The 15,040-nt window shown below is 40.1% G+C and overlaps 1 protein-coding gene across 4 annotated transcripts in view; it reads left to right on the forward strand.

The window, feature by feature from the left end:
* The window catches only part of LOC109968422 (aminopeptidase N-like), a 34,294-nt gene that overhangs the window by 12,409 nt on the left and 6,845 nt on the right, over positions 1-15,040 (forward strand). For 2 of the 4 annotated variants that reach the window (XM_020614689.1, XM_020614687.1), the window contains exons 6-16: positions 972-1,085; positions 1,410-1,553; positions 1,771-1,836; positions 3,299-3,364; positions 3,542-3,690; positions 7,249-7,328; positions 7,659-7,792; positions 9,989-10,044; positions 10,615-10,762; positions 10,998-11,086; positions 12,163-12,273. In XM_020614689.1, the coding sequence (XP_020470345.1) occupies positions 972-1,085; positions 1,410-1,553; positions 1,771-1,836; positions 3,299-3,364; positions 3,542-3,690; positions 7,249-7,328; positions 7,659-7,792; positions 9,989-10,044; positions 10,615-10,762; positions 10,998-11,086; positions 12,163-12,273 (1,157 nt within the window). Of the gene's footprint in view, positions 1-971; positions 1,086-1,409; positions 1,554-1,770; positions 1,837-3,298; positions 3,365-3,541; positions 3,691-7,248; positions 7,329-7,658; positions 7,793-9,988; positions 10,045-10,614; positions 10,763-10,997; positions 11,087-12,162; positions 12,274-12,434; positions 12,825-15,040 lie in introns of those variants that run through there. The other 2 variants (XR_002276096.1, XM_020614688.1) reach the window with 2 other exon arrangements.

Consider the following 15,040-nt stretch of genomic DNA (forward strand, 5'->3'; position numbering starts at 1 on the left):
AAAAGGGAGCATATAACTCCTATTTTGGCATCCCTTCATTGGCTTCCAGTGTCTTTCAGGATTCATTTTAAGATTCTTTTATTTGTTTTTAAGTCTTTAAATGGTCTTGCTCCGTTGTACCTTGCTGAGCTTTTATTTCCTTATAGTTCCTCCCGGTGCCTCAGATCAGCTGACCAGCTCTTGCTTGAGGTACCGAGGGCTAGGTGCAAACTCAGAGGGGACAGAGTCTTTTCCATTGTGGCTCCTAAGCTATGGAATGCGCTGCCCCTTTACATCAGGCAGGCCCCCTCGTGGCTATTTTTAAAACTTACTTGAAGACTCACTTGTATGCCTTAGCGTTTGATATGCTATGAGACTCTGTTTGGGCTGTGTTGTGGTTGATAGTATTTTGTTATTTTGCTATGTTGGTTCTTTTATGTTATTTTATTGGTATTTTAATAATGTAGTTGTCACGTTTTTAGATGTTTTGAATTGTATCTTATGTTAAGCACTTTGTTGGCCTCGGCTGTGTTAAAGTGCTTTATAAATAAAGTTGAGTTGAGTTGAGTTAAGAATTTTAAAACTTAATATATGGTAGATCAACCTCAACATCAGTGAGCCTTGGGCGTTCATGACCCTGTCACCGGGTCACTGTATATCTTTCCTTAGACCACTGTTGGTAGGTACTAACCACTGCAGACCAGGAACACCCAACCAGACCTGGAGTCTGGGAGATGCGCTGACCCAGTTGTCAGCCATCACAGCTTGGCCCTTGTTAAAGTCACTCAGATCTTTATACTTGCCAGTTTTTCCTACTTCCAACACATCTGCTTTGAGGACCGAATGCTCATTTGCTGCTTAATATACCCCACACACTGACTGGTGCCGTTGTAACCGGATAATCAGTTATTCACTTCACCTGTCAGTTGTCTTAATGTTATGGCTGATTGGTGTATACCATATCTATATGTGAGATCTCATTTTGTTGACAGTGGTTTGGAAATCTAGTGACGATGAAATGGTGGAATGACCTTTGGCTGAATGAAGGCTTTGCCACGTATATATCTTATTTTGCAGTGGACGATGTTGAACCATCATTCAAAATAGTAAGTTCAGATTTACATTTTTTTCATTCTGTTACTAAACATCACTAAATATTTAGTAATGGAAAAATCCTGAAGATTGTGCTTTTAATAATTACATGCATTTTTTTCTGTCATTTCATTCAGTTTGACTGTTGTGACCAACTTCTTATACATTGACTGATAGATGTTTTTCTTTACTGTAGGAAAGCTTTTCACTTTGTAGCAATCAAAGTTGTTTAAAATACACCATAAAGACAGCTTGATGCAAATAGGCAATGCAAAAACATCATATGTTCATTTAGCCTGGGTCATGCAGTCATGCAGCATGTTGTCTGTTTTCCCCAGATTGACACATTTGTTTTGACTGACCTTCATACAGCGTTTGTGGAGGATGCTCTGGCTTCATCCCATCCTCTAAGTCCTCCACAGGAAGATGTCCAGAGCATTTATGAGATTAATGGGATGTTTGATTCCATAACCTACTGTAAGGTAGAGAGTCAAATGAGTCTAGCAATTAATACACATCCTCCCTCATGACCACTATAGTGGCTTGCAGCACAGAAGCACACATAGCGAAGGAATCATTATTAAAAAGCTTGGATGCTACACAGTGCTACACTAGATTCTTTTTTCCTGTTTTGGTTGCAGGTCATATTGTGTATTATGATAGCAACATACCAACATGCATTTGCTGTTCATTCTGTAGGGGGCACTTGTGCTGAGAATGCTGGCAGATATTGTGGATGAAAGAGTTTTCAACACAGGGGTCAAGGTAAGCAATAACAGGCTGAAATTCTTAGGTATCTTTGCACATTTTTGGACCTATTAAGGAAATCATTCAACAGCGCCTATCTTCTAAGGATACTAAAATTATTTTGAAGAATAAAAGCTCTCCAAAAGCTTGCTCTAAACATTGTTGATTCTGATAGGACATGGAGAGAGTAGAACTTCAGAGTCTGGGACAGTGTGGCTCACCATACAGAATATGACATCATTTACAACACAGATAGGGAACCAAACCAGTTTTCTAATTTGATGCTTTAATAGGCAGGAGGAAAATGACAAAAGTCTGATTTAAGTATTTATGTTGTGAGACTTTAGAGAGCCAAAGAAAGTGTGCTGATGGCTTCTGAGAGCACTGTTGTGACTAAGAAGTGCTAGCATGTTCCTAGCTTGTTACCATGTTTGTTGTAAGCTTGCCAGCTAAGAATTTGCCAATTTGCCCTATAACTAGTCTCTATGTCAGTAAATCTACAACACTATTTCCCAAAGACAAATGGATTTTGCTGTGTGTAGTTTTGGTTTGGTTGTGTGTGTTAACCGGGTTTTTAGTGTTTACACAAAAATCCTTGGATTATTCGTGCACATTTGCCCACTGGACTGGACTGAATTTGAGTCTGTTTTTTTCTTGTGTCTCTTTCAGTCAACTTTGTTTTTGAAATTTGCATGGTCAGTTGTAATGTGTTGTGTCTCAATGCAGCTTTAGAGAAATTCAGCTTCATGGTCATTTTATAGATTAGACCCGGTAAATGGACTTATACTTGAATAGCGCTTTACTATGCAAGGCAGTGCACTCTAAGCTCTTTACAGTATTCACCAATTCATCCCATTCACACACTGATGGCGACAGTCACCTGGGAGAAACTTAGGATTCAGTGTCTTGCTCACGGACACTTCAACATGTGGACTGGAGAAGCTGGGAATTGGGAGCTGGTTTTTCTCACATTTTGTCTCACTTGTCTCACTTCAAAGCTCACTTTGAAGGCATCATGTAGTCAGTTACATAAATTTATTTAAATATCAATAGACAAAGTCGTTTGATCTGTTGAAAAAAACAATGTATCACTGTTTCTCTGAAGTCAAACATTCCAACATCTGGTTTACATCTGTTGCAATGCAGAACAAACAATGCAAAATGTTGGTTCTGCATGGGACAGAGCAGACAGATTACTAAATGAAAACAATGCTGTTGAAAGGAGTGATCAAAATCTCTAAGGGACCAGGCCTACAAGACCTGGTACATCAGTACTGTGAGTGTGCCTGTCCAGAAAATCAAGCAAAACCTGTTTTCAGCAAAGCATTTATTTCATCATTACATCTTAAATGACTTCTCCTGCTGGCGGCTGTATTTGGATAAGGTCATCTGGTTCTCAACAACAAATCTGAATGTAAAATGTTTTAACAATGTAAAATGTGCTAACAATAACCTCTCTTGTTCATTCTTTCTGATTTAGAGGTATCTCCGGGACTTCCGCTATAACAACACTGACCGGAACGACTTCTGGGAGTATATACAAAAGGTTCATCTTTAGATTTAGTCAGTAGAATTTTACATTCAGAATTTTTGTTGCTGATTGAAGCATGTCTTGTTTGTGATAATAATAATGTTAATACCAATGTCACTGTTGAAAGAGTTATTGACCTCATTATGGTATTTATATGATAAACTATTAACTGACCTACGCCCATGTTTGCAGGCTGTCGATGAGGACGGTGGCCACACCAAGGTTGCCAAGGTGATGGACAGCTGGACTAATCAAATTGGCTATCCTGTCCTCACCATCAACACTACCAATGGAGAAATTTACCAGAAGCACTTCCTGTACAATGACTCTTCTGAATCTAGGTTTGTGTTAAAGGCCCTATAGATGATGTAGGTTAAGTTTAGAACCTGTGAAAAGCGCTTCCTACAATACTGACATCACAATTTTCAGTTTGGTTACAACAGATGGCATTAATGACGGTGATCAATGAGTAACAATCCAGTAAAAATAGTTTCAGATATTATCATACTTATTTTCAACATAAGAAAATAATAGTGATGGATTGGCGACCTGTCCAGGGTGTACCCCGCCTTCGCCCAATTGCCAGCCGGGATTGGCTCCGGCCCCCCGTGACCTTGTTCAGGGACTAAGTGGTAGAAAATGAGTGAGAGAGAAAATAATAGACCAATGCATTTAATTTCTCTGAAATGTTCAACATTAATAGAAGCCAGAGGTGGGGGTAGGCCTAAGTCACACATGTGCAAGTCACAAGCAAGTCTTAAGTTTTAACTTTCTCAAGTATCAGAATCAGCTTTACTGGCCAGGTGTGTTGGACACACGAGGAATTTGACTCTGGTACAGCAGCTCTCAATGTGTAGGTCCTAAGTTACTGTGGTGAGAATCAGGCAAGTCAGGTCAAGCCCCTACTATAAGTCAAGCAAGTCACAAGTCATGTTGTGCAACGTTCTGAGGCTTTAATAATGTTATGGCATAAACTGCCTTCTTCAGGGTGTTAAATTTGGAGTCTCAGGTTTAGTCCTGGGCCCTCCACATTTCATTTTGTAAATTAAAGCTATCCTCATCCATTATTAAATGAACAATTAATTAGATGACTGTATAATGTAAAAGTGGTTGCTCATATTGAAGAACCCATAGTGAATATCATTCACTTCTCCAGTTCCTCTCAGCTCTACCTATCTTATAAGGTAAGCTAAGCTAAGCTAAGGTTAGATAAATCAAGATAAGATAAGATGAGATGAGATAAGATGGTATGCTGAGTATTCACAATTATTCAGTCTCTGGTGTGTGGGGAACAATGTTGGTTGTACAGTCTGACAGCAGCAGGAAGAAATGATCTGCAATAGCACTCTGTCATGCACCTGGGGTGAAGCAGTCTGCCACTGATGGAGCTGTCCAGTGCTGTCAGAGTCTCATGCATGGAGTGGGAGTCCTTCTCCAGCAGGGATGTCAGCTTGGCTAACAACCTCCTGTCTGCAGTCCTCTGCACTGGGACAAGGGGACTCCCCTGGACAGAGCCAGTCCTCTTGACCAGTTTGTTCAGTCTATTCCTGTCTGCGATCGAGATACTACCACCCCAGCAGACCACCCTATAGAAAGTGGCTGATGTGACTACTGTGTCAAAGGAGGTCCCCATGAGTGTCCCCCATACTCCAAATGATCTCAATCTTCTCAGGTCTGCTCTGGCCTTACTTGTAAAGTGCCTCAGGGTTGTTTGACCAGTCTGGTTCATTGTTGAGGTCAATGCACAGGAACTTTTAAGAGTCCACTCTCAGTGTCCATTCCTCGGCTGTTTCCTGAGAGTGGAGGGGGGTGTCTGCACCTGCAGAAATCCACCACTAGCCCTTTGGTCTTCCCTGTGTTGATCTGGAGGTGGTTCCGAAGACACCAGTCCACAAAATCCTGAATCAGTTCTCTGTACTCCCTGTCATCTTTATCTGTGATAAGGCCCATGATCACGGAGTCATCAGAAAACTTTTGCAGGTGACAGTTCAGTGAGCTGTACATGAAGTTGGCAGTGTACAGGGTGAAGAGGAACGGTGCTAAGACCGTTTTCCCTGTGGGGCCCCTGTGCTGCAACCAACCATGTCAGACACATAGTCCCATGTTCTCACATACTGTGAGGTTGGGGAGGTAGTCCAGAATCCAGTCTGATAAATGGAGATTCACCCCCATGTGCTCCAGCTTGCCCCTCAGAAGCCCTGGCTGTATGGTGTTAAAAGCACTGGAGAAATCAAAGGGTGTGTTTCTCACAGAGCTCCCAGGCTTCTCTGGGTGATAGAGGGCTCTGTGTAAGAGGTAGATGATGGCTTTATCTGCCCCAATGGCAGGCTGGTAGGCAAAATAAAGTGGGTCCATAGATGAGCTCACCAGGGAGCGGAGATGGACAAGGTCTAATCTCTCCAGTGTTTTCATCAGATGCGACGTCAGTGCCACCGGCCTGTAGTTGTTGAGGTCCTTCAGGTGCTGTGGCTTCGGCACCGGCACCACACAGAATGTTTTCCATAGCTGCGATACTCTCCCCAGTCTCAGGCTCATGTTGAACATGTCTGTGCACACAGCTGATCTGCAGTCTAACAGGTTATTGTTTTGGTTTTCCAGGCCACAACCTTACTTTTGTGCTTTGGCCTCACTGCTCCCACAAACCTCATTTCCACAGATAGAACACAGCTGTGTTCAGTGAAAAAGCTCAGATTTAAAAAGAAAAAAAGCTCAAGCACCAAACAGGAAACAGATAGTGATAGCAGCTAGGTGGTGAGTCTAGTGTAGATTTTGGTGATAAACCAAAGTCCACACTAGAAACAGGAATTGGTGGAGACCATACAGAGCTCTGTGGAGAATGAATATTTGACATGCATTCATCAGATGGAAATACAACTTTGAATGAATGCTAAAGAACTGCTCCACATACAATATGATGAACTGTTTTCTAATATGTTTGTCATAACAACTTTATAAAGTCATAATGTATCATCCAATACCATGCAAGTGGACAAAAAAAATCAATTGATGCAGTTTTAGTAATACTGCAATAAAATAATGTAATGTAAAAATGTACCTGTTCTTGTTACCAGATCCCCCATTGTCTGTGAACATAAGACCCCAGTGTGAAGATTGTGTCAAAGTTCACTTGGCATGTGTGGATAGTTTAGAATATGTTGCATGTATATGATTGTTGATTAATGCAAAACCTTGAAGGAAATTTTTAATAGGGGTTTCAAAATTATGACTTTGTTCTTCAGTATTGATTGAAATTGTCCATCTTGAGCATGAATACAACCCGCTCAGACTAGGAAAGGATCCTTTACATTCACTATCTCCTCAAAAGCCGAAGTTCAGTCGTAAATCTGTCCTCCACTGAATTATCACTTTACAAGTTTAACTCCCTCTGTCAACAAATACTGTAACTCAAGAGTAAATTCTGCTTTGGTTGGCAAAATATATGAAGTTATTACATCAGATCCACCTTAACCAATTATTTCTTCTGCCAGGCCTGCATGAAATCATTGCAGCTGATTATACCAGACTGTACCTTTCTTCAATGTTTTGATAACTTTGTGCTGTAGCTGTGTGGTCCATAACACTACCTTGATGAGCTGCATAATTATTTAACCCACTTTAACTTTATTTGAACTTGCTTTTACCATGTGTAAACTGAAACTGAGACATTGGCATGATGGTACTGCATGTACAGTTAGTTGTTACTATGATGGAGGTCAGGTTTGATGCTGTACAGTATTTACAGAGCACTACCTTTGGCAGCTTTTACTAAGAATGATTTTCCTCAGACTCTTAATCTGACTCTTCACTGTTCACTGCATAAAATCTTAATAACATCCTGGCCATATTACAACATGTACTTATTATACCCTGTTCTTTGCCTGTTTTCTCTGTCTATGTAGTCTTTGGTGGTACATCCCAATCAGAGTCATGTCAAATACATCTGATTCTTCCCTAGTCTGGTTGGACACCAGTGCCCCAGGTAACATAATGGAATAAACACAATTTTTCTGCTCCAGAAAATTTGTTTTTGTGTTTAACAAAAAAAAGAGTAGGTTTTCATCTTCTCTGTTTTATCAAGCTCACTCAGATCTAAATAGAAAAACTTGTTAAAAATGTAAATTATTGGACACACTAAGATATGATGGTTATTGACTGGATACAAGTCAGTTGGAAGTGTGATGAGGCAAAGCAGATGAGCAGAGACACAAAGTAAAACACTTGTTTTTTTATTTTTATTATATCATAGTTGATTTGTGATTTTTTGCTAATTAAGTATGACTGACCTTCAAACAATGTGTCTTTTGAACAGTAAAAAAAGACAAATTCCTTTCTAAGTCAGGAGAGTGGATCTTGGCAAATGTAAACTGTACTGGATACTACAGAGTCAATTACAACCCTGAGAATTGGGAACGCCTCCTGACTCAGCTGGAGACAAACCCACGGGTGAGTACTGAACCAAGTAATAAGTGAACAAATCACAGAAACCAGTAACACCCAACTTCCCTCTAAATACTGTTCATGTGGCTCAGTGAGGAACGACATTAAAAACAATGCCAAATGACATGGCCAAAAGAAACCAGATCCACTTAGAACTGGACTGGATTGAAGAAATCAAGGTGAAATAAATAATGCTTTGACAAGTGAAAAGGTTCAAAGGTTAGTTTAACTTGTTTATGCATTTGGCTGAAATGTGTAGGTATGTTTTCTAACATGACTGAATAGTCATGAGCTATGGCTCCCCACTGATGGCTGAGTGACTAGGATTCAGCGCTTTCACCGCTCTGGCCCAGGTTCGATTCAGGGTTGCGGCAGCAAGGACATCCAGCGTAAAACATGTACCAAACTTCACCATGCGAGCCGCCAGTGTGGCAATTCGCTGTGACAGAGCTATGATCTCTCTTGCTGGTTCCTGTCAGTACTCTGGCTGCAGCATTTTTGGATTAACTAGAGGCTTTTCAGGCAATTATTGGGACATCCTGATAGTACAGAGTTACAGTAGTCCAGCCTGGAAGTAGCAAATGCATGGACCAGTTTTTCAGCATCACTTTGAGACAGGATGCTCCTGATTTTCGCAATATTGCACAGGTGAAAAAAGGCAGTTCTAGAGACTTGGTTTATGTGTGATTTAAAGGACATATCCTGGTCAAAATGACTCCAAGGTTCCTCACAACAGTACTGGAGACCAGGGCTATGTCATCTAAAGTAACTATATGGTTAGACAGCAAATTTCTAAGGTTTTCAGGCCCATGTACAATAAGTTTGGTTTTGTCGGAGTTTAGAAGTAAGAAATTAATTAAAGAAAATTGCCATCCCTGGTAGGCTAGTGGGTAAGGGTTAGAATCAGGGTTGCGTCAGGAAAGCCAGTGGCGTAAAACACATGCCAAATGCCAACATGTGAGTCATCAGTGTGACGATTTGCTGTGGCGACCCCTGAAAAAAACGGGAAAAGCCGAAAGTGACTTTCTAGCCACGACTTATTTAGGGGAGGCGACAGTGGTATGGTGGGTAGAGCAGTCGTTTCCCAACCAGAAGGATGAAGGTTTGAATCTCGATGCCGGCAGTCCACGTGTCGAAGTGTCCTTGGGGAAGACAATGAAACCCCACGTTGCCCCCGATGGAAGCTATCGGTTGAGGTGGCGCCGCAGATGGCTGCCATCGGTTCTGTACCGGGAACAAATTCCTTGTGTGTAACATACTTGGCCATTAAAGGTGATTATCCTTATCCTAATTACAAGTCATCCAGGCCTTTATGTCTTTAAGACATGGTTGAAGTTTAACCAGCTGATCTGATTCATCTGGGTTCATAGATAAATATAGTATCATCTGCATAGCAATGGAAATTTATGTTGTGCTTCCTGATAATATGGCCTAAAGGGAGCATGTATAAAGTGAAGAGAACTGGACTTAACAGAGCTCATTTGGTGACTTTCACCAGTGCAGTTTCTGTACTATGATGGACTCTAAATCCTGACTGAAAATCCTCAAACAAATCATCCTTGTACAGGTGGTCACATAACTGCTTTGTAACAACCTTTTCAAGGATTTTAGAAATAAAGGGGAGATTGGATATTGGGCTATAATTAGCTAGAACACCTGGGTCAAGGAGGTTCAATTACAGCAACCTTTAAAGCCTGTGGGACATAACCTTTTAATAGAGAGAGGTTAATCAGATCTAATATAGATGTGATGATTAGGGGTAAAATGTTAAAACGTCTCTGAGCAGCCTGGTCAGGATGGGGTCTAAGAGATATGTTGATAATTTAGATGAAGCAATTGTTGAGGTAAACTTGGAGATATCAATAGGAGAGAAGCAGTCTTAGCATAAATGAGGTCTGTTTCTAAAGCCATTGTACTTGATGATACATCTGAGAGAGTTGAAAGAAGGATCTGATACATTTTTTCTCTGATAGTTGTGATTTTATTTGTAAAGAAACTCATGTAGTCATTACCTCCAGTAGTGTGATTGTTGATTTATGACTTACTACACATGTTAATGTAATAATCAGTAGATAATTGTTTGGTTCAAAGCCTGGTGCCTGAAGCCATCATCATCTGCTTTCATTGAGATTTTGCTTTTGGTAAAATATGGGATCTTTCTGAACTGAAATGTCATCTTGCTCTTTTGAATGTTTTTTCTAGCGGATCCCACTGATGAACAGAGGGCAGCTGGTTGATGATGCATTTAACCTGGCAAGGTATTGACTTTGACTACTTTTACCTGCACTCTCAGTACACTTGAGGCTAGTGTCTAAGCCTCTTCTGTTCAATTTTCTGAAGATTAAATGTGTTGTGATTCACACAGTGGCATTATCTAGTAATCATGGCAAGACTGGTTTTTGACCATACAGAACATAGAGTACAGACATCCCATAACTCTAACATGTTGAAATAGACACTAGACAAGTGTAAAAAATATCTATATCCTAGCAATCACTGCATATGGTAAAGTAACTCAGAGTAATGTACACAATTTATTTAAATGAATACCACACAGCTCTTTTGTTAATAATATAGAGCTATACCACTTAGATAGATGTGATTGCAGTTATATAGTGAGATGTATTTAGAAATGATAGAAATGCCTTTCAGCTACACTTTAATTCATTTACAGCACCAGGTGCACTGTGGTGGCACTGGCTGCACTGCATATATATTTACTTCACAGCTGTCACACTATATTTAAAAATATGATTGAAATAAGGTCATGTTGGTGGCTTATATGCCATTATGATTTTATAAAAAAATTGAATCTCTGTTTACCTCAGGGCCGAACTTGTCAATGTGACTCTGGCTCTGAACGCAACCCGCTTCCTTTCCAATGAGACAGAGTATGCTCCCTGGGAGTCTGCTGTTAGGAACCTTGAGTACTTTGTCCTCATGTTTGACCGCACCGAGGTGTATGGACCCATGCAGGTACATGCCATGAAAACATCCTTTTTCACCTATGGCATTCTAAATGAAGTGATCCTTGCTTTATTGCATTTTTAAGTGTACTGACCTGAATTGAATGGAAAAGTTGGATTTAACAAACTAAATGTTGGCTTGTTGCCTGTTGGTGCTGGCTAGAACATAAAAAGATGTGCAGCCAAAATATGATGTTGCTGTGTGTATTCCTGAAACTCTCCTGTAAAGCTGTCTCTCCCTGCAGGCGTACCTCTGCAAACAGGTTACAGGGCTATATGACTTCTTCAGGAACTACACAGAAAATTCAAAAGTCCCAGATGACCACTCCTTACAGTAAGCAACTTTTATTCCTCCCTCAGGGAAATGTCATCTTATTGTTTATACAGACTCAGTTAGTTAAACGTTTATAGATTTTATAGAGTCATGATCCAAAGATCGCCAGTGCAGGGCAGAGGTGTGTTTTCATTGGTAGCTCACACATCATCAGCCATCTACATTAGTAACAGGTGTGCAGTGTGGAGTGGCACTGGCAGTACTGTGTGTATATGGAACCAGTTCTCAAGAAGAAAGTGGTTGTTTCAGGAAAGTATGCACTATATCTGTAAACTCAGTTGAAAGATTCTTTGGTTATTGGTTGTTGTTTTTTTTCCAGTCTCTTTGTATGTGCAGCACTCTGCCAAATCAACATGGCAAAATATTTTACAAAACTAAAAATAATCATAGAGATCCCAAGCAACCAACCTAACAAGAAATATTTACAAGACTCATTCACTGTGATGACTTATCACTAATGTAATTCATCTACTCTCCAAATTCAATTTAAACACCTTCAAATACTTTGACACCATGAATTAAAAATCAGATAAATTTAATTAATTGTAAACATTTTTTTTTTTTTAGAAGTGTTGCTTGTATTATTACCATCTAACTCCACATTTCCCCTAGGTTCTACTGTGCTCTTCAGCTTCTTTTAGATCCTAGTTTTTGTTTTGGCAGCTTGCATCTCATCAGTCTCATTTCCAGTTGCAGCAGGCAGGTATTCTCAGGTGAACAGCAGTCATGTACTGACTGTACACTACCTGCCCACTAAACAGCAGACAGACAGTTTGGGGCTAGACCAAAACAGAGCTGGAAGAGGGGTGGATATTGGACTTATTGGCATTGGATGTGTAAATAGACAACTCTTTGCTAACACACATCAGTGCTGGCCCAACATGAACTTGTCTTCCCAAATTATGCTAAATTTCATTCTGTTACACTCCAAAGGATAATCTTAATTCAAGGTGCACTTATTATCTTTAATCTGAGCTTTCAACAGCATCTCTTTGCTCATTAAAACCCACTGCATGACATTTATCATTATTTAATACCTGTATATACAGTAAGTGTAAACTGTGCTTCATCCCAAGGCACAACCAGATCACTGCCATACAGGTGGCATGTTCCAGTGGACTCTCAGACTGCGTGACAATGGCTAGTGAGATGTTTGCCAACTGGATGAAGAACAGCACTACTAACAAGTATGGACATTATTGGAAAAATATACTGTATACAATATGGAATTTGAACATTACATTACCTTTCTACGACAGGCCTTCTTTACATGACCCTAAACTAGCATGATTCTATTATAAATCCACTTACTGGTTTCCAAAAAAGGTCTAATTGTAAAAGTTTTCAGTATATTCTGTAGCTCTACTCTCCACCAATTAGCAAAGGTAGGTGTGATTTCATCACTTTTTTGTGTGAAACGTTTGTGGTTGTTGTTACGACTCTGCATTGTGGTCATGTTTAAAGCTGCACCTGGCAGGACATTTAGGCTTAACATGCACTCTAATCATAAAGCACAAAGCAGGAACAGGGGATCATGTTCCTAGTAACTGAAACAAAACAAATGAATAAAGACTGGTGTTTTTACAGTTACATGTCTGCCTCTAATAATCAATATGTGCAGAGTTTCCAGATACAGCTTTAAATTAGAGACACTGACTTCTCATTAAATGTGTACACTGCATGTGCTGGTTACTTTAACCCCATATGTATGGAAGTGTGTCAGTCATTGCATTTGCCTATATACAGTGGTGTGAAAAAGTGTTTGCCCCCTTACTGATTTCTTATCTTTTTGCATGTTTGTCACACTGTAATGTTTCAGATCGTCAAACAAATTTATATATTAGTCAAAGATAACACAAGTAAACACATCATGCAGTTTTTAAATGAAGGTTTTTATTATTAAGGGAAAACAAAATCCAAAACTATATAGCCCTGTGTGAACAAGTGTTTGCCCCCCTGTCAAAACACTGGTTTATCGCACCTGAGTTCAATTTCTCTAGCCACACCCAGGCCTGATTACTGCCACACCTGTTCGCAATCAAGAAATCACTTAAATAGGACCTGCCTGACAAAGTGAAGTAGACCAAAAGATCCTCAAAAGCTAGACATCATGCCGAGATCCAAAGAAATTCAAAACCAAATGAGAAAGAGAATAATTGAGCTCTATCAGTTTGGAAAAGGTTATAAAGCCATTTCTAAAGCTTTGGGACTGCAGCGAACCACAGTGAGAGCCATTATCCACAAATGGCGAAAACATGGAACAGTGGAGAACCTTCCCAGGAGTGGCCGGCCGACCAAGATTACCCCAAGAGCGCAGCGACAACTCATCCAAGAGGTCACAAAAGACCCCACAACAACATCCAAAGAACTGCAGGCCTCACTTGCCTCAGTTAAGGTGAGTGTTCATGACTCCACCATAAGAAAGAGACTGGGCAAAAATGGTTTGCATGGCAGAGTTCCAAGACGAAAACCACTGCTGAGCAAAAAGAACATAAAGGCTCGTCTCAGTTTTGCCAGAAAACATCTTGATGATCCCCAAGACTTTTGGGATAATACTCTGTGGACAGACGAGACAAAAGTTGAACTTTTTGGAAGGTGTTTGTCCCATTATGTGTGGCGTAAAAGTAACACCGCATTTCAGCAAAAGAACATCATACCAACAGTAAAATATGGTGGTGGTAGTGGGATGGTCTGGGGCTGTTTTGCTGCTTCCGGCCCTGGAAGACATGCTGTGATAAATGGGACCATGAATTCTGCTGTGTACCAAAATATCCTGAAGGAGAATGTCCGGCCATCCGTTTGTGACCTCAAGCTGAAGCGAATTTGGGTTCTGCAGCAGGACAATGATCCAAAGCACACCAGCAAGTCCACTTCTGAATGGCTGAAGAAAAACAAAATGAAGACTTTGGAGTGGCCTAGTCAAAGTCCTGACCTGAATCCAATTGAGATGCTGTGGCATGACCTTAAAAAGGCAGTTCATGCCCGAAAACCCTCCAATGTGGCTGACTTACAACACTTCTGCAAAGATGAGTGGGCCAAAATTCCTCCACAGCGCTGTGGCAGACTCATGGCAAGTTATCGAAAACGCTTGATTGCAGTTGTTGCTGCTAAGGGTGGCCCAACCAGTTATTCGGTTTAGGGGGCAAACACTTATTCACACAGGGCTTTGTAGTTTTGGATTTTGTTTTCCCTTAATAATAAAAACCTTCATTTAAAAACTGCATGATGTGTTTACTTGTGTTATCGTTGACTAATATTTAAATTTGTTTGATGATCTGAAACATTACAGTGTGACAAACATGCAAAAAGATAAGAAATCAGTAAGGGGGCAAACACTTTTTCACACCACTGTATATTGTGTGTAGATGTGTATATGTTGTACTGACAAAATTCACTTAACGGTAAGGATGTAACGAGATTTATAACTTATCAATATCACAACAGAAAAATGTCTTGATACCATTGTAGGACTGTTACATTATCTACTGTATATTACATATAGTTATTTCACTAGTTTAACTGCCTTCAGGTCTCAGAATTTGAAACTGACATAGCATCCATCCTCATCTTTTAGACCTGTTTTGTGGCAGCAATTTGCAAATACAGTGGTGTGAAAAAGTATTTGCCCCCTTACTGATTTCTTATCTTTTTGCATGTTTGTCACACTGTAATGTTTCAGATCATCAAACAAATTTAAATATTAGTCAACGATAACACAAGTAAACACATCATGCAGTTTTTAAATGAAGGTTTTTATTATTAAGGGAAAACAAAATCCAAAACTATATAGCCCTGTGTGAACAAGTGTTTGCCCCCTAAACCTAATAACTGGTTGGGCCACCCTTAGCAGCAACAACTGCAATCAAGCGTTTGATAACTTGCCATGAGTCTTTTACAGCGCTGTGGAGGAATTTTGGCCCACTCATCTTGGCAGAATTGTTGTAAGTCAGCCAC

Source organism: Monopterus albus, unplaced genomic scaffold, assembly GCF_001952655.1.
Source record: "Monopterus albus unplaced genomic scaffold, M_albus_1.0 scaffold149.1, whole genome shotgun sequence".
NCBI classification, from domain to species: Eukaryota; Metazoa; Chordata; class Actinopteri; order Synbranchiformes; family Synbranchidae; genus Monopterus; species Monopterus albus.